General features: G+C 30.7%; 3 protein-coding genes across 8 annotated transcripts; 2 read left to right on the forward strand and 1 right to left on the reverse strand.

Annotated features, from left to right (window-relative positions):
• Nucleotides 1–25: 25 nt before the first annotated feature.
• Nucleotides 26–3,916, reverse strand: LOC140666687 (serine/threonine/tyrosine-interacting protein). Of its 6 annotated transcripts, none has more exons than XM_072894141.1 (6): nt 3,704–3,916; nt 2,004–2,105; nt 1,584–1,735; nt 1,090–1,278; nt 616–841; nt 26–299 (listed from the first exon to the last, which is right to left on the reverse strand). In XM_072894141.1, exons 1-5 carry the CDS (start codon nt 3,746–3,748, stop codon nt 631–633), a joined length of 699 nt encoding a protein of 232 aa, XP_072750242.1. In that variant the 5' UTR covers nt 3,749–3,916; the 3' UTR covers nt 26–299; nt 616–630. The 6 variants fall into 6 exon arrangements, with proteins under 6 accessions (XP_072750242.1, XP_072750241.1, XP_072750245.1 ...); XM_072894140.1 differs by having other exon boundaries at nt 26–534; XM_072894144.1 differs by adding an exon at nt 3,354–3,485 and having other exon boundaries at nt 26–841.
• Nucleotides 3,917–12,661: 8,745 nt separating this feature from the next.
• Nucleotides 12,662–16,796, forward strand: LOC140667043 (uncharacterized). Its single transcript, XM_072894676.1, has 4 exons — nt 12,662–12,748; nt 13,253–13,315; nt 14,194–14,331; nt 15,974–16,796. Exons 1-4 carry the CDS (start codon nt 12,737–12,739, stop codon nt 16,187–16,189), a joined length of 429 nt encoding a protein of 142 aa, XP_072750777.1. The 5' UTR covers nt 12,662–12,736; the 3' UTR covers nt 16,190–16,796.
• A 1,647-nt stretch (nt 16,797–18,443) lies between these two features.
• Nucleotides 18,444–20,075, forward strand: LOC140666725 (uncharacterized). Its single transcript, XM_072894221.1, has 3 exons — nt 18,444–18,547; nt 18,980–19,027; nt 19,735–20,075. The coding sequence occupies exons 1-3, from the start codon at nt 18,536–18,538 to the stop codon at nt 19,951–19,953; spliced, it is 279 nt and encodes a 92-aa protein (XP_072750322.1). The 5' UTR covers nt 18,444–18,535; the 3' UTR covers nt 19,954–20,075.
• Nucleotides 20,076–22,460: the final 2,385 nt, after the last annotated feature.

Below are 22,460 nucleotides of genomic sequence, written 5' to 3' on the forward strand. Positions count from 1 at the left end.
TGTAAGAAAAATAAATGATGATTAAATAAAAAGGATTTAAAAAAATATCAGTTTATAATATACATGTATATATATTTTACAAATGTCAATTTTATTAACAATCACAAACTATGGTTACTATAAATAAAAAAATAGAGCATTCAGACTTTTGCCTTCTCACTACACTCATATTAAATTGATATTAAAAATGAAAAAACTGTTTTCTATTTCATACAAAAATTCACATAAAATTTTTAATTTTTTATATGTCATAACTCAACATGACCATAATGAGGCGGCGACCAGGAGTGTTTGAATAACTAAATAAAGCAGAGTATTAAAGGTTAAAAATAATTTACTAACTAGTCTAATCAAATCGATGATTTTTGACTTTCATCAAATAAATGATAGTCATCAATTTTCAGTATTTTAACTAATTCATTGAATTATAAATACTGAAAATATTGGTATTTAAGTTTAACTTCAGTTTTACTTTTTTTTATATTATAAATACACTTGCTTATTTAAAAGAATAGAGAAGAAAATCGATTGCAACTAAAATAAGAAATGAATTGTCAAAAAAATGAGTTTGAATGTAAGTCTTGGGAACTTTGGTCTCTGTTTTTTCTAAATTACCTTTCTGCTTTATCATCAACTATTAGTCATATATACGATCTTATCTTGATGATCTGAGTCAATTTGATGGATTGTTCGTTTGTTACATTGACCTTCCAAGTTTTGTGAACTATTTCTCAACATTTTCTCGGCTTTATAGATGGGCTCGTACTCTCTTAGTTGCATTATAAAGCCCTCATTTGGGTTTATGCAGAATCTTCGCTGCCGCACTATTATGTCTGCTTGCCTACAATAAATATATAAAAGGATTTATTGTTATTGCTGTTTCGATCCAAACAAAAATTTATACAATAATTTATGAGATAAAATTTGCATTCTCTCTTTTTCTCTCTTTTTGTTGGACAAAAAAAATAGAATAAACTGGAATATCCATTTTTCAATTATAAGTTTTGTATAATTTTATCTTGAAAATTTTAGATAGCTTTAGAGTGAATAAGGTTAGTATATATAGAGTATAAAAAGAAAAAAGCTTACACTTGTGAAAGTTCATATGTTTCCATAATATATGCCACAACCAACGCGGCGGATCTCGATATACCAGCATTTCCGTGTACTAAAACCCGTCCGTTTGAACTCAAACTTTCGTCAATGAATTCCTTTACCTTCTTGAAATGCTTAATAATATTTTCCGTCATTGTGTCGGCAATATCCAAGACTAGATATCTTTAAAAAATATAATAAAATATAATATACATACTCATTGTCAGAAAATCTAAAAATGAGAGAATTAAGAGAATATTAATTTTAAATTAATTAAATAGATCTTAATAATGTATTAAAAATATGAAGGGATAATAGTGAAATCAGAAAATATAAGATTATGTATTAAGATATTATTAATAAAAATTGCAAAGAATCCAAGCTTTCATCAAGAGATTTAAAAAATTTGTGTGTCTAATATTAAATAAGAATGAAATTATATTAAATTTTATTAGTAACTCATTATTATCAGTTAAGACATTACATACTTGAATGTAAGAGGGAAGTTGGGCTTTATAAAATTTGCTTCAATAGATTGTCTGATGCAAATTATATGTGTTATTCCATGGTTTACCAAAGAATGGAGATTGGAACGACTAGCAGCCCTATATGGGCCAAGAAATACGCCAGGTACCACCTCCTGTGTAATAAATGTACAATAAATTTAATTATATTAATGATATATAATTCTCTTTTTTATTTCTTTTACAAAAACAAGAGAAATGAGAAACTTAAATATCTGTTTTTTTGTAAACTTAACTTGTATAAAGTTATGAAAATCGAAAAATAAGTGTTTTCAAAGATTTATATTTGTGCATGACGTTTTTTATTAAAATAATTAACGAAATATGTTGATAAAATTCAGTCATTGTTCTGGAAATATGTTGTATATTGTGTTAAATTATTACCTGCATGTGTCTTCTCATTGTATAAGTCCAATGTTCAGGTCTGTTTAATCCAATGATATTAGGCACTCCTAAATAATCTTCAGGTATCATATTGTTGCTTTCCTAATATTGAGAACAATTATTTATATTATTCATTAAATATCTTTTAATAAAGACTAAGAGAAATGAGTAGTTAAATTTCTCAGCTTTTAATATTAGCGATACATTATATTATATAGGAATGTAAGATATTATATAAATTATTATAAAAACAATAGAGTGTTAATTTTTTCTATAGCTACACTTTTCTGTATTTAAAATAAAAATGTATATAAATTTATTTCTTTAAAAAAAATTAAATACATAAAGTAAATTTATTATAAATGAAACGGATAGTTATAATGTAGCAATACCATTGCTAAATTTTAATATTTTTTATATTCACATAATTGATAAATGTTGTCTGAAGGCCATTTTAATCATTTTTTTGAAATATATTTTGTGTATAGTTTGAGCTACAGATACAATTTACTCAAAAATATCATCATTTTTATTTTTTTTTAAACAATAATACATTAATTATGAATACTAAAATTTTTTTTTGATAAGATAATGAATTTATATTGAATATTTAGCTTTTCACGGGATCATTGATTAACCTCCTATTATTTAATCAACTATTAATTGAACTAATAGAATAGTTTAACAGTAAAACTTCTAAATATATGATTTATCATGTACTTAATTTAATTCTTTCTTTAATAAAAAAAAATGTCAAAAAAATGACATAATATTATTCATATTAAGAAAGTATTATAAGATTTATAATTCGACAAGTTAATCATTGTAATTTAAATTTAATCTTAATTTGCAAGATAATATAATATTAATTTCTAATAATGTAATTATCATTTCATATAATAGAAATTTTTACATTTTGATATTATCTTACAAATTAATTAATGATTTAATGTAAACGATATAGTAAATTTAAACCATTATAGTAGAACCGGGCAAAAATTTGTTTGTATTCCGAGTTTAAAGTGATTGTTGATCAGCTGTTTACATTTGAAACTATTCACAACAACCATACATAAAGGCGAGTTTTTTAATTCATCAATTGATCAATCGTATGATGCGCAAGTGCAGCACGTGTGGTATTTACGCATCATGCGATTCCATCAGTCGATGAATTAAAAAACTCGCCCTAATTTTCTTTCGACAATTTGCATGATTTGATGATGAATAACATTTATATAATCATCTTTTTCAATTTTTTTTTTGGTACTTTTAATTCTTTTCGAAAAATTTATATACATTTTTAATTACCGTCTTGTCGACAAACAGTCCAGAATACACATGACTTATTACCTTGCTTAACCTATAATTCGTCCCTCTTTTGTATTATTATTTCAACAGGTCGATAAAAGGAATCATAGAGAGTTCTCGTGTTTTTAATGCGAATTTTAGACTTCGATAATGCTTCGTAAAACAATTTTTTTTCTAGAGAGAAATGAGATCATTATAAAATCCTTATCCAATCTAACCTTTTCTTCGTTACATTTATGGGCCAGAGAAGTTTATTTTTCTTTTTTTTTATTGGTATCCTGAATCTTGAATTTCACGCTTTCGCTACACGAGATCTCCAAGGTCAATTAAAAATAGCCTATTCTATCGTGCCTATTAATTTTTCTCATTAACGAAACATTTGGAGATCTAACCTCGTTGTGGAAGATGCCGTTGTCATTTCCGTCCATTGAAAACATTATCAGATAATTTTTCACTCACACACGATAATTGAGAGATTTATGAATAAAAAGACGAATTTAGAAACGTATTTATAGCGTTGTTGCAATCGCGATCACGCTGTTTTTTTTTTTCACGACGGCCATGTAGATAATACACTTATACGATGTACGATGCAGAAAATGGACTCAGGTACACTCTGGTCGAAACCTTTGTTGATTATTGATACCGATAGATGTCGCCAGCTGTCAAAAATATGTGCTTTCGCCAGTTGTCAAACACACGTGCCTTACCTCGTCGCGTTTAATCTCCGAGAAATTAATTTTAATTATAATAATATTAAATACTGCAATTATATATATATATATATAAATTAACTTTAATAATCATTATGTTAAAGAAATCAAATATAATATAAAGAATTTTATAATTAAATCGTTACTGTGTTCCAAAGAAGATATATATTTTTCAAATATTGCAATTATTAAATATATTCAGAGATTTCAATAGCTTATTTAAAAATTATTAAAGTCATTAAATATCTAACAATATTTTTTGTGATGCTTTTTGAATTTAGATACCGTGAAAGAGAGGTTTAAGGTAAACATTTATTTTTTACTAATATATATTACATATTTTACTTAATATTACATTTTCTTCATAACGTGAACTTTTTGTCTTGAAAATGGAGCGTTTCGTCTATGGTTAACGTTAATGATTAATGTGTCTTTTTTGCGTGATATTTCAGCATGCACGTCGATTTTATGATTTACTAGAAAAATGACGATAAATCATGCAAAAAACTGACAGTAGCGAGATTGCTGGTGAACATTCTAAAACATTTCACAGATATTATATTAACGTAGTATTATATCGCTCTTTTTTTTTTACAAATAATTGATACATTCAAAAAAATATTGTCATGTTTCAATATCTAGCGATGCATTATATCCCGCAATCAATTTCTGCGTTTTATGTTTCAATAGAAAAGCGTTTTTGATATATCACATTTTCTCCAAAGCTTTAATCTTTTTTTAAAATTAACGTGTTTTTTTATAACTATAATTTTAAAAATCTCGTAAAAAAAGATGTATCATTATTTATCGTTTGACTTTCTAGCTTTTTATAACAAAGTTGTTTAACTTTTCAAAGAAATATTTTTCACCGAATCAATGATTATTTTTCTTACACAATCTTCCAAATCGTATCGCTAATTATAATATATATACGTTATGATTAAACACACGTTACACATCGCACCGTCAATTACGCGGCAAGCAGAAAAAATTAATAACTTGCAAAGCATTCAACATCAAGACGTGTAATAACAGAGTCTACTATTCTCTATCCTTTCGCATATCGGGGAAAAATTTTCGAATGTAGGAAATGTATATGTATAACGCTTTCGGACATATTAGGCATCGGGGGAGGGGGACTGGATACGTATGTAATTTAGTTACGAACTGTTTAATGCGCTTTACGACGCTTCTGGTTGCGGTAACCGTTCGTTTTCTTCCGGGATACGGTAATACGATCTTATTTCGATCGACGACGTGCAACGCTTTCGCGATGAAAGTCCACGTGTGTGTATGTATGTCCTGCACATGTGTCCAGCTTGTGTAGTTTCAGCTTGCATTTCGCGTAACGCGTTTCGCGTCGATGAGGCTTATAGAAAATGCGAGAGTGATCACTTCCGCAGAAATTATGATATATATATTCCATGCGCTCGCGGTTGTGTTTTCGAATTGCACTTTCATTTTTAATTAGGTTTTGCATCATTTATTTAAAAGCTAAAAGGGGCTTTTCGTGATGTGGATAGAAAACATATATGTATACGTATATATAGTTAGCTGGAAATATAAATAGAATTCAATTTCAAAAATCAGAATTTATTACAAAAATTGTATGTGTAAAATATAATTTATTATATCTATATTTATATTTTTCTACATTTGCTATAATAAGTCAAGGATTTTTAAAAATATGATCTGTAATTATTACATATATATTTTATTTATAATTATAAAATTTGAAATAAGTGCTTTTATGTTTGTTAAAACGAGAATTTTATTATTTAATTCTATTATCTAAAATTTAATTATCATATTTAATTATTTATATCTAAGTATTTAATCTTAGACTTAACTATTTATACAAGCATTTAATTATTCTTTTTATCAATGTTTTATATACATATATATAATTTATATAAAAATTTATAGAATATATTAAATTTCTTTGTATCCATTTTTTTCATACTTTTCTGTCGTCTGAAATAGGTCAGGTTTACATTTTACTGGCTCTTGTATTTTTTATTGCAGAACATGGATAAATTGCATGGTACGGTAACATTTCTTTGTAGAGTGAATAGCACGGCAATAAATCGTTGTCATTTGCACAGTGCAATTCGAAGTGCTTGCAAGTGAAGGGTATTGGATAGCACCACCCATTTCATCATGGAGAACCGTATTATTTCTCGCGTATAAGAAGCATCAATTTTATGTTTGTCTCTGTCAAAATCATTGCTGAGCATTCTGAAGTAAATAAATGGTACTTATAATTAAGAAGCATTAAACTTCAGTTTATTGTTAGATTATTAACAATTCTTTCGACAAAACAAAGTAGCAATTAATCATAGAGATTTCTGATAGTATTACTATTTTTATTTTACATTTTATATCATATAAAATTATGTAAATAATTATATCTAATAAAATAGAATTTTTTGCATAGAATATAATTTTTTAATTTTCATTTACTTAATGATTCTCAGCATAATATGCTATCAACAATTTTATGCACGGAGTTTCAATTACAATTGTATAAATGAGAAAAGTTTTTTCTTACATGAGTCAAAATTCTGTCTCTAATTATAGATTATTTAAAACAAGTTCAAATTGCTTGTTTTTTTAAACGTTTTGTTCTTTAATTAATGAAAAATCGGATGAAAATCTATATAATTTGCTACATTAATTTGCTCTACCTCTCTGGTTACAAATAACATCATTATTTCGCGAATTTCTTTCATTCTCAGGGCGAAGATTTATCGCTCTCGTCATCTGTATTTTCTGATAAAAATTTTGCAATCTTGCGATCGATTTGAGTTTTACCGTCTCCCCCACATTGGTAGGTCAGGTCAGTTTCCAGCACGTCGGACACACCGAAGCACGTTGCTCTAGATTTGTATCCAAGGATGGCAATTGCGCCACAATCCCCGGCGGGTACACGGATTCCCATATCTGCGAGGAACGCGAGCACACGACAACGTCGCTCTCGCCTAGAAAGTAAAACTTCTACGCTGTCCTCGGGGGGGCTACCGCCCCCGGCTCTAGTCAAGTTTTAATCATTTAATTATGTTCGCGAAAATCCAGCAGTTTAAAACAGAAGAGGTGACAGGAGAATTGAAAGATTAGACTCGATTTGTCTTAATGACCGGATTATATTTTCATCATTTTTTTATTTTATTTTTTTTTTAAGATTTTTTCTATCTTTTTATTTATACTCAAAGAGTTATATATCTTTGTCTTGGTGATTATATCACACACATTTGTGTAACTTTATAGTGATTCAATCAATTTCTACATGTGTTTATTGAAAGTCAAATCAACATATAAAAGTAATTATATTAATTCAATAATTTAATAAATAATTATTTGTGTTTTATGTTTAGAAAGATAATAGACTCGTGTGTAAATAACACAATAGTCTATTAATTTGAAATATTTAGATTCATAATTACGTACATGTTTAAATACATGTTTTCTCTATGCATCGTATATATATACATATAATAAACTTTAAAAAAATAAGAAATTCTTAATATCGTGAATAAAATTCTGCTAATGATCATCTTGCCCTTGGGAATGTAGAGCACTTGACTTGACTTAATAGACTAAAGGCGAATAAAAACTGATCGTCGTCGACATTGCTCGTTGAGTTTGATGAAAACGGCGTCATCAAATCGGCATTCCAATCCATCATCAAGATCGCGAATTCAGCGCACCTGGCTATTTTTTTAATGACTATCATTCTTTCTCTTTTTATCTAGTAATATTGAAACACTTTGTATCGCGATCTTATGAACGGAAAGATTTTTTTACTAAAGATGACAAACTATATATAATAATTATATTATTATTTACATGTATTTTATATTATTTTTTAAAATTGTTATTATACAGAATAATTTAAGCGACTTTAATCGCTTCATTTTCTTTTTCAGTGTTAAAATCCAAAATTATTTTCTAATATATTTATTATTTTTATAGTTCCTTTATTATTATCTGATTTTTTTTTTCAAGTTTACGTAATATAAAACGAGTTATGTTAAAAGACAGAGTTCCACTATATTAATTTTCTCAAATCAAAAGTTATATTTATGTAATCGAGATCAGTTAAAATTATGCATCGATATCTTAAATTTTTCGTGAGATAGATACGGAATTTAAGTAATATACATATATTACGTATATTGGTTTTTTTTTTGTCGAAAAAAGAATTTACGTCTATTTATAAGCATTTTCTCTCTCCTATATAAATTCGAATCACGTGCGATATGAATTTAACTAATTGTAAGAGAAAGCTTAATTCTAATAAATTGAATCCTAGATCCTTACATATCGCGATTTTTTTTAACGAAAGTTCCTTACGTAAATTACCTTACATAAATACCTCACTCATCTAAATGATTTTCTCATCGGTAATTATTCGCAAATGTTTTCGCGACTTTCGGTGCTCCACGTTTCACGTTTTATCGTGCGAAATCGCTTTTCTGTGCAACGGAACAATCACATTATCACGAACACAATGTGTTATGTAAATGCCGTAAATGCAGTCATTAATAATGAGCGAGATTTGAATATCAATACATCGAGATTTGATGTATACGTGACAGAAATTGTAGGAACGAGCTATGATTTAACATCTTTTTTCTGCCATTCGTTTATTTGATTCCCGGTTTTCACGATCAGATGTGCATAAATCATGACTCGCCAGCGGATGATTCACTCGCGATGATTCGCGCGTTTATTAATTGCTAATTGCAACATCGACTTTACTTAACGTTTACGTTTCGCGAGTCGCCATATGGATTGTGTTTGCGCGATTGTGTCTCGACTCAGCGCGCAAAAAGAGATAATGAAGGAACATAATTAATTATGATAGTTCAGAAACATTTCGATGTGTACGTGTGTGTGAGATCTTTTTTATAATTTAGCAACATTGTGAAAGCTGGACTCTCGAAAACGTTGATAACTTTTTTTGTGGGATATTGTAAAATCTTATGCAAATTTTTTCTATTCTTTCATTCTGATATATTTTCTTACGATATATTGTTTCATTTCAACAAGCATAATTTTATTTTTCAATAAAAAAACGAATGACAAAAGAGTAATATATGAAACAGCCGTTTAATGTATTATGTATTACAGGTAGAAGCTGTTTTGTTCACGTGCCGGAGATCGGTTTATCGATTGCAGCGATGCATGAATTACAGCAAAGTGCTTTCCGCGGGCAAAAACGCGTTCAGACTGCGGTATAGTGATGTGCATAGGTGAGCTTTATTGATTTTTTTTATCTAAAAATCATTCATATAAAAGTATATATCTATATAGGTAATCTTAAAAATATAATATATATATATATTTGTTTATATTCTTATATTTTTTATTTTTATTGATTTTATTTTATTTTTATTGTACCTTTTTTTCTTATCACTGTCATATATGTATGCATGAACTTGAGTAGATAATATTAAAATCTCATTGATTAATAACAATGTTCCTCTCTCTTTTTTTTTTCTTTCTCTTCCAGCTTGACAACGTCTTCAATTTTCTCAGAATTTTTTAAAATATTGTTTAAACATCTCATATGTAAAAATTTCCCTGAGGTATCATTGCACGATATAACGTGAGGATTAATATTGCTCGCGCGCTTGCTGCACCAACGAGTCCACACGTTCATCTCCCTCTCTCTCTCTCTTTTAATTTTCTCTCTCTCTCTCTCTCTCTCTTTCTCTTTTTCTATCTGTTCTGATTCAAACAACACGAGCGCGTGGCGTTACAAAATAATTGGAATCGTTAAACTTTCCAGATTTTGCAACGCGATTCTACCAAGCGTTCAACATCGTGTAGAATATTAACATTCGCGGTGGGACAGGGTTGTTCTGCGCGCAGAAATACACTCGCGGGAGAAATATAACGAATCGTGATTGCGCAAATCATTATTCTTACATCGCGTCGGTCTTATACCGTCTCGGTAATTGCTAATCAGTCTAAAAAACCACGGTCGGCGACGAAGAAACACGAGGGCGTTCACTTCCATCGTTCGGAAACGACGATATCGCACTCGCAAAAATCCTAATTACGCTTTTAAAGAAGGAGAGAGAGAGAGAGAGAGAGACAGATGTACTCTCTGATGTGACCCAGAAGTAAATGCGTTCATGGCTATAACCACCTTTAGCTGGCTAGTGTTAGTTGCGAAATTAACGCTGCTCGTTAAATGTGCGTTTATTAGACCCGAGGGTGAATGACGTGCAGTGGGAGAATTGCTACTTGCTAGAATTAGAACTACTAAATATTGAAAGATCGATAATTACTATGTGCGAAACGTACAAACTTTATAATGTGATTGAAGAATTTGTTGATTTCGCAGAAGGAATAAGAAAATTTTTTTATACCAATATTATATAAATTAGTCAGCTGTTTACTACTGTTTATGTTGTTAATCAAACTTTTCTGGAAAAATTTGTCCAAGTGCAAGCAGAGAAAAGAATGTTATTTATAAATTATTTTCTACATTCTTTTCTATAAATTTCTTGTAAGAAATTCTTACATCTATTAAAAGAGCTATCTTAATTCGTAATATTACATATTATCTAATTAATCCACACAGTAATTAATAATAGTTCTGTTACATTAGCGGAATGTGCATATACACCAGCTTCTCAAGATAATAGCGATTTCAACACGATTCTAGTGAAACGAATGACTAGAACAGAAGAAAAATATCGCATGGTTCTCCTCGCACAAAGAGTTAAACATCGATGGAAAAAACGCAGATTGCAAAATTAATCTACGCGTATAATAAAATAAAATAGAACTATATTGTAAATTAATGAAACTATAGAGGCGAGAAATTAAAGAAACGCAAATTTCGTTATTGTGAAATTAATATGTGATATCGGTGTATTATACTTTCTATATATACACACGTTAATTTAATTAGAAATATGTCGAATAAATTATATCATACAATCAATTATATAAAAAAAAATTTATATAAATCGTCGAAATAACGCATCTTCAGTTACGATTGTAATAAGTACAGATTTTTGTCCTTTTTATTCTTCGTAAGCTACAGCGATATTACATCATTGTTCCATGCTTCTCTGCCAAATTTGTCTCAATTGACAGTAAACACCTTAAACATTATTACACTGTCGCGAGAATTATCCAAGAAAGGTAGATGATGACCGTATTTTCTATTGCAGGGAGTTATAGTGCGATTGCGTTATTACACGCTTATTATCTTCTTATTTGATGAAATTACAGCGCTTGATAGTAAGATAGAGACGATTGTTTCATATAGACACAGTGTGTATGTCCCTTTTACGCAAGCTGCAAAAACGCTCCGCCGTTTTCTTTCTCATGCCACATTTTCCTCGATTGTGTGTTACATCCTAATCAGAGCCGCTACATCAACTTGTTACACTCGACACGTAAGCCGGATACTTTATGAACTACATACCGCAATGATTTAACGTATTACGATCAATACATCACGATTGAGATCCATGAATCTAAAGTGATCGATCGACAATGCTTGTTAAGACGATTGTGATGCGCCAGAGGTTGGGCTTATACAATTTATTCGCGCAATAAATCTTTTATATAGCAATCTATATTTTGAAAGAAAAATATATCTAAATATTTATAAATATTATAAATATTTCGCAGCAGAAAACACGCAGTGAATTAGAGAAATTTGTGATTATTACAAATTTTAAACCGTACTACAAATTAAATTGCATAAAAAATTGAGTTTACAATTAATTATACTGATAGTACTAACACACAATAATAATCTAATGCTATTCAATAATTAATATTTTAATATTATTAGTTACTTTTTAATTTTAATAATATTTTGCAACGTCATTTAATATTTACACGCAAGCACATGTGCTGATTTTTCACGCGACAAATATTTTCTAGCTTTCAATAAAACTTTTTTAATTCTGAAATATTTGAAAAAAATTACAAGATTTAATAAAATCACGTGTGACATGTATTATTCAGTGTTATTTAATTTTAATATTTTAAATTAAATTTTATTAAATTACAAATTAAATTCATATTTTATATATTTTTCATTTAATTATTTAATGTAATTTGATCTTTCATGTGATGACCTTTTGATTTAAATCTAATCTAGTACTTTCTTTGTCCGTGAAATTTTACAGAACGCTCTAGTTTTATAAATCTACTTTCCCCGCGCTCTATTATTATTTGGCTTATAAATCTACTTTCGCCGCGAAACACAATAGAAAATACTTAGATTTTGTAATTTGTTGATAAATCTAATAGCGATCTAGAGTCGTGATTTAATCTGCTTTTTTTTTCAACGCGAGCAACAATTTGCTTTTTTCTAACAAGCTAGATTAACGACATACGGATTTCATCCGCAGAGCCTGTGTCCATCCTCCTTGGTCCATAGTTCTACGGTATCCTAAAGAGTGTTCGCTCGGTACCGGAAGTTACGACTGATCGTGATTGATTGATTGATCGCTCTTGAATTCCCGATAAAGGACCCGAAAGGGTCGATCGCGCTATACTAGTGAAAGGGGTCCGCATCCGAAGCGATGCAATCGTCGAGTGCCTCCCCCCGGCCTCATCCCTGAGTCCCCCTGGGCCTGGGCAGGGCTTCGCTATAAAAGCATACCGCGTTGCCCCTCAAACACGTAGTGTTCTCCCGCATAGCGAGCAAAGAAAAACTGTCATCACACAACCATGAAGTTCTTCGTAAGTTTCTCCTCGCGCAAGTAGTATAACGCAGGAAGTAAAAGTTCGCCGCTGCGGAATAATTCACTTGCGATTGTTCCCCGAAGATTCTCTATTATGCGATACTGTTGCCCAAGTATTGCATATATCCCGTATCTTTGGGCAGTATTTGCCCTTGCTTCATGTAATATAATACAAAGTGTAACTTGCATCTGCTGTCGCATTCGCAATATACATAACTTTCCTACATGATATATCCAAAAGTCAAATAAAATATAAAATTGTAAATTATAAGAATTTTGAAAAAATATAAATTTAATTTAACATATGATTTGATAATTTAATATATCATACTGATAATTAATTATATAGTTTTACATGTCCAGTTTACGTAATATGAAGAATATATTTTCTTATAATATTTCTATTATTATCTGTAAAATAAAAATAGATGTCAAAACTCTGAATATAAGTTATTATTATTATTATTATTTTATTAAATTAATATATTATTGTATTTTATAGATTGTTTTATTCGCCGTTGTAGCGGCCGCTAGCGCCGGACTTATCGGATATCATCATGAGCCAGTAAGTATATTTTTAATAACTATTGTTTACATATATATTATAATAAATATTATTTTTATCATTTTTTGTGTGCTTATATATAAAACATAATATACATGGCTAATATAACATTAATATTGTATTTTATTGTAACGCAATGTAAATTATCATTTCTCTAATTATCGTGATTAATCAAATTGGAATTTGATGGAATTAATTCTCATTAGTACTATCTTTATCTAAGTACTATTCATTTTTTAGCAATCCTCGATAATTCAGTCATTTTAAATAACTCAACATTCTTTGTTATTCGACTCGAACGACTCGAACTTTAACAAGATAATCTTTCTCTTAATCAATCATCTTCAAGAGAAATGCTTGTAGGTTTTTAAACTTTTAGTTTATACATTTTATCTTGGAAAGGATTATTAATCTTTCAGTTTACAAATTAATCTTACAAAAGAAATGCGTCACCATCGTTGTCAATCCAACATGACTGATATTTCGCACTAACAGCATTTAATTTTTATCTTGATATTTATTTTTGATGTTCTCCAAAAGATCTAGGGTTTCTCATATCGACAATCGAAACATACATATATAGAGTGACAAGGTGTTTAATCTTCATTTATCATTCTTTCCTCTCATCAGTGTCGTTGTTTATTAAACATCATTCTTATTCTGCTCTTTGCAATTCTCTCGATCTGTGTGCGTGTAACTCCTCATCTTTTAAAACCCCATCGCTGATCGTCATACAAAGTGGCTCCGTTTATCTCGCTTGCAACGACCGAGTAGCTTTGGACGTACTCGGTGGCGAAAGTAACTTCACGTAACGCCTGGGTTGCTGCCGTTAACAGTGATCGATTCCAATCGTATGAGAAATTGTTTGACGCACTCAGATCGTGCAGCCCTGGGTGGCTCCTGCGGTGCACGCCGCTCCAGTGGTGCATGCCGCCCCGGTGGTGCACGCGCCCCTTCCTTGGGTCGCGCCCGCACCGAAATACGTCAAGGTCGCCGCTCCTGTATCGTACGCCAAGGTAATGGTGGTGGAGAGGTTATCGTCGAGATCGATTTTGTATTAAATCACATAGACACGTGTCTTTGTTGAATTTGCCAGGTCATAAATGAAAACGACAATAATAAACCAAATACATAATTTATGTCAAAAGCTAATGGCCTAACAGCACACGTGTACAGAACATGTTTAATATTCTATGGATTGTTTAATAACATCTTTTAAATATGCATAACATGATAAACGTCTTTTTAATATGTGTTGTTAAGATAATAATGGAGAAAAATATATTGACAAAGTTATTAAGGAAGAGGAATAATAATAGTAAAGAAACATTGTTAAAGTATTTAAAATAATTTACTTTATTTAACATACTCTAAATTAAATAATAAATATATTAATATATTACGTGATAAGCGACAATAAAAAAAATCATTTGCCAGAAAGATCAGCTCTTTATCATACAATTATCTTTGTTTGCTTCTTTTTGAAATAATAATTTTTTTTAGTAAAATACATAAATTATCATAATTAATGAAGCTAAAGATTTAAAATAATCATTATATAATTATTATCAAATATGATTATTATTAAAATCTCCTGTGCAACATTTATAATATAATATTATATTACATGTTATTAGTATATTATATAGCATAGCTCGAGATTACAATTTGTAGCAATTTGGATCAGTAATTACAGATTTTGAAGAAATGCAACGGGAAATAAGTAAACACATGATCTTATGTCGTATAACTAATTGCACCTTCCTTTTCGTTTAATCATCGGTCGATTTCTAATGTTACGTTACATTGTAAAATCTGATCGGTAGTTGCGTGTCTTTTTTGCTTGGCGTTGCAGTTGAACCGGCAACAGAATATCCGCGACCGTTAGCTAATTGGATTTCCTATTTAATCGGAGGCCTATAAAGAGGCTGTGACGAAATGTCGGGTCAATTGCACCAAAATGATCGATGCAATTCATTTATGTAATGTTATGCTTGTTCCGCTTCCAAATATCCGTTACATAATTAATGATACACATCTTACATTATCTTAAATTATCTTTATTCTGTTTGTAATCATAATTGCTGTCTTCATAATTTTTATTATTTTTAAATTATTGTTTCACAATATTTTATTTTATTTTATGTTATTATGTTTATATTATATTAAATCAATCACATATAGTTTTGTTCCAAATTGTGCAAAGTTGTTCGTTTTGATACGAGAAATTTTTCAAAAATTCAAATTTATTGCTAACAATCAATTTTAATAATAAAATATGTATTTTAAATTAGGATTTTTATATTTTATAAGAATAAATTGTTATGTGTCAATTGTGATATTATTGAGCATAAGTTGATTTTAATTTTTGATCACAATATTACTTTGCTAATTATCGATAAAAAATATGTTTTTAAATTAAACAATTTTTTTATGCGAGAATTTATTATAGTTCGTTGAAGAAAATTGACTTATTGTTAGACAAATCAATTTATTTATATATTATTCATATTTTTTAATATATTATATATATGTATATATATACTTTTTGGGAGAGATGTTTTTAATTATTCACAAAGCCGCGTTTAGAAAGTATAATTATTAATCTTTCTATAGTATTACCACAATATTAATATCATTATATTATATCGTTTACAGGAGGTTCATCACGTGCTCAACATTCCCCAGCATACCCCCATTCCACCCCCGCATCCGCAGCCGTTAAACATCAAGGCTGAGGGCCACGTCACCAGAATACATTATGACACTCCGCACATCCCGCATCCGCATCTCATCGGTGTTGAGCATTACGTACCCGCTCCGGAACCCGCCATCTCCGTCGTCAAGGCTGGACACGGACACGGCTGGGACTAAGATCTCCGCACGACACGATGCTCGTCAAATCCGTCGGTCCCGAGTGGTTCATATCAAATCCCAGTAATTATTCCGAGACCTAATAATCGTAACAACGGACAACAGACAATCTCGTCGACGACGTATAAACGTGACCTTTCATTACTCTCTTCCCTCCCTCGCCTTTTTTTTAGTTACTTTGATTTAAATAAATAAAAGCAAAGAGCAAGGATTTTGACAATCCGCGAGGATTGTCAAAATCAGAATTCTTGAAGGATCCTCGCGAGAGATTGAAAATCGTGGACCACTCGCGGATTTTAGACCAAGGCAGCCAACTCGAAAAAGAAAAATATATTTAACTTGATTTTATCTTAGAGCTACATATGACACGTTTTACACAAACACATGGACAACCGCGTCTTTTTCTGTTCCTTCCTTTATTACTGTTTCAACACTGAAAATTTCCCATGCGGCCATTGTGATACTGAAGAAGACATCGCAACATCAGAAGAGAGAGCGTTTTCCCTTCCATCCTTTCCCGTTCAATTTTTCTTTTTCGTTCGCAACAATTCTTTAATTTATTTTCTAATAAAGATTGACTTGTATGTCTCTTGTGATAAACCAGAAATTGCGTTGTTGTTTTTTTATTTATTTGATCGCCCACCGAAAATTACACATTCCGTCCTTTTGTTTGGTTTATTTATTCTATTAAAACATTTTTTTTTTCTCTCTTTTCTTGTCGAAATGAGTACGATTGATTACAATTACTCGATTGCAACAAATAAATTGCATAGGTATGTGTATAAAAAACAAATTGTGCAACATATAAGTATTTAAGTAGATATGCATGCCACATCGTTCTACAATTTTATTTCTCAAGTTTTTCTGGACGAGTTGCATTCATAAAGTTTCCTAGATCAGTCATGTGTAGCAAAATTTAAATAACTTATTTACAAGTTAATATGTTGTAACTAAGTTGAGCGTTTCAATATTTGTGAAAGTTTGCGTGCTTATTAACTGGGTTGCCTTGTATTAGTAAATAGAATTATTATTTAATTAAAAAATTTATCAATAGCAAAACAGATTTATTATGACGATTGAGATTAAAGATGATATGATTGTAATATTATACATGTTATATATCTGTGACACCCTACTAATTAAAATATATTAAATTAATTGTACGTGTATTTTTAATATATATATATATATATATATAATATAACCTTTTTATAAATGTTAATAATAGCTATGCTGCTAAATACAAGAAATTAATAATATGTAACTAAGTTGCATCAAGTTGTTTGTTTTTATACGAGAAATTTTTCAAAATTCGAATTTATTGCTAACAATTAATTTTAATAATAAAATATACATTTTAAATTAGCATTAATCATGGAGGCTCAATTTGACATATTATATATATATATCAGTAGTAAAGGCCTGTCTTTGAAGAAACATGCATAACGCTTTTCTGTTATTTTGCAAAATTATAATATTGTATTCAATGTTTACTATTAAATAAATTAATAATTAATTTGCATGAAAAAAATGACATTTAAATATAACCGAAAGTAGAAAATAAAAGTAGAAAGGAAGCTCAGCTAAGTTGTAGTTAAAATTGGCTAATATTTATGCAATCGATTTGCAATAAAGCTGATGGTTCTCCTAGAAGTTTATGTCATCCCAATTGTGTAATAGAACATGTAATAAATAATAGTCTATACAATATTATGTAAAACGTAATACACCATACAATAATATATAAAATTAAAAAGAAATGAATTAGATCGGAAAGTTACTTTAGAATTAATTTAAAAATAGAAATGTGTGCGCACAAAGAAACAAGTTGATTTAGTATAAATAAATTCTCCCACGCAATCTGGCATAACATTGTAATTCTTTAAAGTATAAAAATCAGCGATTTCACAAATAACGTTGTCGATTTAATCATTGCGATTTAGGGTCACGATTTAACACGCCGTGTTCTTTTATTCAAGCGGCATATATTGCTTAAACTTTTACATCACGCATTTTCACTCACGTTCATTAATTATTTTCACGAGTGTCTCTTTGATGGTACACGTCTCGCTTATCTTCGACGTCTACGATATCTGTGTTATCGGAAGCGTGACGAGGCGTGACGTCGCGGTTGGGTGAGTATCCAACAAGGGGGGAACCCGAGAGGGTGTCGGTCGCGCGATTAGTGAAAGGGGTCCGTGTGACGTATACAGTCGTGCCCCCGCTTGATGTTCTAAGAGTGGGCCTAGACTTGGGCAGGGACCTGCTATAAAAGCATACCGCGTCGACCCTCTAACACATAGTGTTTGCTCGCATAACACGCAAGGAAAACCATCGACCAACGCCATGAAATTCTTCGTAAGTTCTTCCTTTGCACGTGACGGCTTTGCTCGTCGATTTTACGCTTTTTTTGCATGTAAAATTGTATATACATTTATAGAGAGATGTTGAAACTTTGTATCTTTGATTACCTGGACAATTTCTTTTCTTGACATAATTTCATTTCGAAATTTTTGTGATATCCTTGACGTTATCTATTACGTTATGTTATTACATCTCTCTTTGTATTTTTTTATATATTAATTGCTTTTAATAAATAGTCTTAAGGACTCTTGAATTGCTGATAATAACTTAAAACCAATGAAAAATAGTAAATAATTTATTTCATTACGTGCTATATTATTTATATGTGTATTTTATTATTATTACATTATTGTGAATATGTAATTTTTATTTGTTAAAACCAATATTAAAATTCTGAACTGTATTAATTTGTGTTTTCTATTGCAGGTTGTTCTGTTTGCCATTGTGGCAGTCGCTAGCGCTGGATTAATAGCTGTGAGTATTTCAAAATGATTTTCAAAAACTCAAGCTTGATAATTATATTATCGCAATCTTTTCATATATGTATAAATTTTATGATTTTTTTTATATCGAATTTCAAACTAACACGTCAATCTTCACATGTTAAAGAACGTTCTATATAAACGTACGCGAAATTATAAATTTATTTGTTAAAAATTGCGTATAAATATCGTTACAATTATAATTTTTATAATGATATAACAAAAATAGTTTAAATCACTCAAGAGTTTTATATAACATGCTACAGTATAATAATATACAAAAAAGGTAGGAAAAATGCTCTGAAATTATTGGACAAAATAAGAGTTGTGGTATTGATATTTAATTATCCAATTTATTTCAATTGCTTCATTATTTGATTTTCTACTTAACTGAATTATAAGTCTCGCGTTGTGAAATCCCGTCGCAGTTGCATTAAATTGATCACGCCCGTTTGTGCAACTTCCTCATGATTCCCTCAAGATTGCAGTTGCTCAAGCATTTTAAACTCCCTCGCATTCACTCGCAACTTTGCGATTTCGCGATCGAGGAATATTTCTCGGAGAAACTATCATTTCATCAAGTTGTGTTGCGTAAACTTTCTAATCCCTAGTCGTACAATTCAAGTTTCTTTACGTAATTTCAGGAAAGAAATATTTTATTAGATATTAAAATATTTTGTTTTTCTTTTCGCTTCTCAGCATCATGCACCGGAGCTAATCCACATCTCCAACCAACCCTCCATCCCGGGCCCCAAGGCTTCCCCCCTCGCTCTCCACGGTAACGACAAGGCCACCCGCATCCACTACGATGTCCCGCATATAGGGCATCCGCACTTGGTGGGTGTCGAACATTATAACCCGGCGCCGCATTACGAGCCTAGCGTCGTCAACGTGGCTCTTAAACACGACTTGCATTAGATCTTCGCATCTTAGCCAGCAGACCCGCTGGTCCGGAGTGGTCCACGCCGAACGCGTTATCCTGAGGCTGATATGAGGCAGCGAATCAGCGAATTCATCATTTAATTGGTGAATGAAAGTGACATCGAGCACTTGTTGTTCCTTTTTATCGGCAAGAGATTTAGATACATCGATTCTTCCTTCGCCGAGGATTGAGGATTTTCTCGGTTCGAGGGTCCAGAATCACTCAGAGGAACAGAATGAAATCAGCAAATTGAACTGAAGAAATCAGCAGATGGAATGGAACTGTCTCAGGATAGCCGCACGTCTTGGGCCACTCCCGAAGGACCATCCCCAAAAAGACCAGGCAGTCAGACTTGGAAAAGCTCCCCGCCCTCTCCCCTCTCATTCATTTCTTTGTTTTATTTTGACGTTACATTTGACACGTGTTGTACAACCGACAATCGGACTCTTTTGTCTTCCCATTTATCCATCTCACTTTGCCAAAAATGTTGAAAAATTCCGTGCGGCACATATTGAAGAAAAAACAGCAGAGTGATCATCTTTTTCTATCTTCATTGATCTACATTCATCTACGGAAGCGCAACTTATATTTATTTTATAATAAAAGTTGATTTTTATTTCTTGTAACAAATTGAGAGATTTATTTTGTTCAATTTTGCCCATTTCTATATTCCTTCCTTAATTGCACAGGGAACAATATGAAATTTATTTTTAATTTGATCAATTATAATTAAATTAATTAAAAAGAAAAATAATTTAAAAAACATGAATTACAGTGAAATAAAAGCTGAAATAAATTGAAGATAATATTACATTAAATTAAATGAGACAAGAATTAATTCGTTCGGAATTCATTTGCGGAAATGTGCGGAATTCATTGGTAACCGCAAATGGCGCAATGCGTATCAAGTCAATTATGCAAAATGGCTCGATAGTAAGCTGTTCTGGCATGCTGGCTAAACAAGGGCTCAATAATGACCGATCAATGTCAATTTTAGCTTCATTAATTTTCCTACCCTGCACTGTATTTGATGTGGTTTCGATCGCATAAATTCGATCGTTTAAATTGATATTGGCTTTGAATGAAGCGAGCATAGTTAGCATTTGCTTTACTTAATTACTTTATCATAATTCATTTACTTAAAGATGCGACCTTGGGATAAAGATCTTTTCAACGAAAGATATACAATTTTTGTTAACAGATACGAGACTTACTGCTTTATCACACATCACATTGCCATTAAGTTGCATATTTATCGAGCTGCTTGTGTCTAATGAAAAGCTATCTTGTTGAAGACTCTTGACACGAAATCAATCTAACGTCGCTGAGCAACGAATAGGCCAAACAAAGCTACCCTAAAGCTGGTTGCCATCTATCCGTCGTGGTGTCGTTCGATGGACGCGATGCGAATCGCGTCTGTATTTATCATACACAAACATAATTAATCGGGCCGGATTAGAAACGTCGCGATCGTGTCTCGTAGTTATCCTGAATTTCCTTGGAAAACTCAAGAGAAAAGGCGTCTATTTGCGAGAATCCGTGAAAATATATTAACAGTTTGAATGTGACGACTGATTGTCGATGCACCTCATCGAGATAGCTTGACAAGATCTGCGCATTTTCTTAAGGTCCCTTGGTTTTTGAGCTCTTAGATTTTTTTCAACACTTATGTATTTCAAACGTTGACGATCTCTGAAAATTCCTTCAGACATATTCTTCAATTTTATTGCACGGATATTAATGGATTCTTTTTTATAATTAGTTTTGTCGTGTAAGAATATTATAAAAAATTATTTTTTTTTTTTAAATTAGCGTTTTCCGTGCATATTTATTTTGTGATGCACTTCAGTGATGATAATTTGATACGTGGCTTATACTACAATTATCGACAATTTTATATTTTTCATTATCTTAATATATGCATAATATTTTTGATATTGTTATATAATACAGCGTACTTTCTTCTATTTCGAAATATTTGTCTTTTTTAAATTGTTAATATAAATTTCTATTTTTTGTGTTATAATACTAATTTCGATTCCTAATTGTTACCATTATTATCTGAATATATTAATCATAAATATAATTTTAAAGTTTCGTAAAAAAAATTAGGTTACGAATTAAACTTACCGGCATAAATTTAATCAATTTATTAATTTCGTTAAATTCTTAGACTCTCGCTTGTGTGGTTGCACAGAGCATTACGTAGAGCTATTGCGAGTGTCTTTATGATTCGGGAAGTAACTGAGTTTGTAACTCACCGTTTGCTTTGAATGAATGTGCAACGGGAAAGGCAGAATTACATATGCTTGAGTAAAATTATTCTACGAGAAAAAAAAATATGATCTAGGGATGATTCTTCTTGATGATGTGACAGCGTTATAATGTATCTCTTTAGGTGTTCGCGAATATTACGTAATTATTTTTCAGCAGTCGTAATAACATTAGTGCGCACAATCTGTTACGTTCCTGCGAATTCTTGCCAGGATTCTCTCGCACGCTC

Source organism: Anoplolepis gracilipes, chromosome 6, assembly GCF_047496725.1.
Source record: "Anoplolepis gracilipes chromosome 6, ASM4749672v1, whole genome shotgun sequence".
Classification (NCBI taxonomy): domain Eukaryota; kingdom Metazoa; phylum Arthropoda; class Insecta; order Hymenoptera; family Formicidae; genus Anoplolepis; species Anoplolepis gracilipes.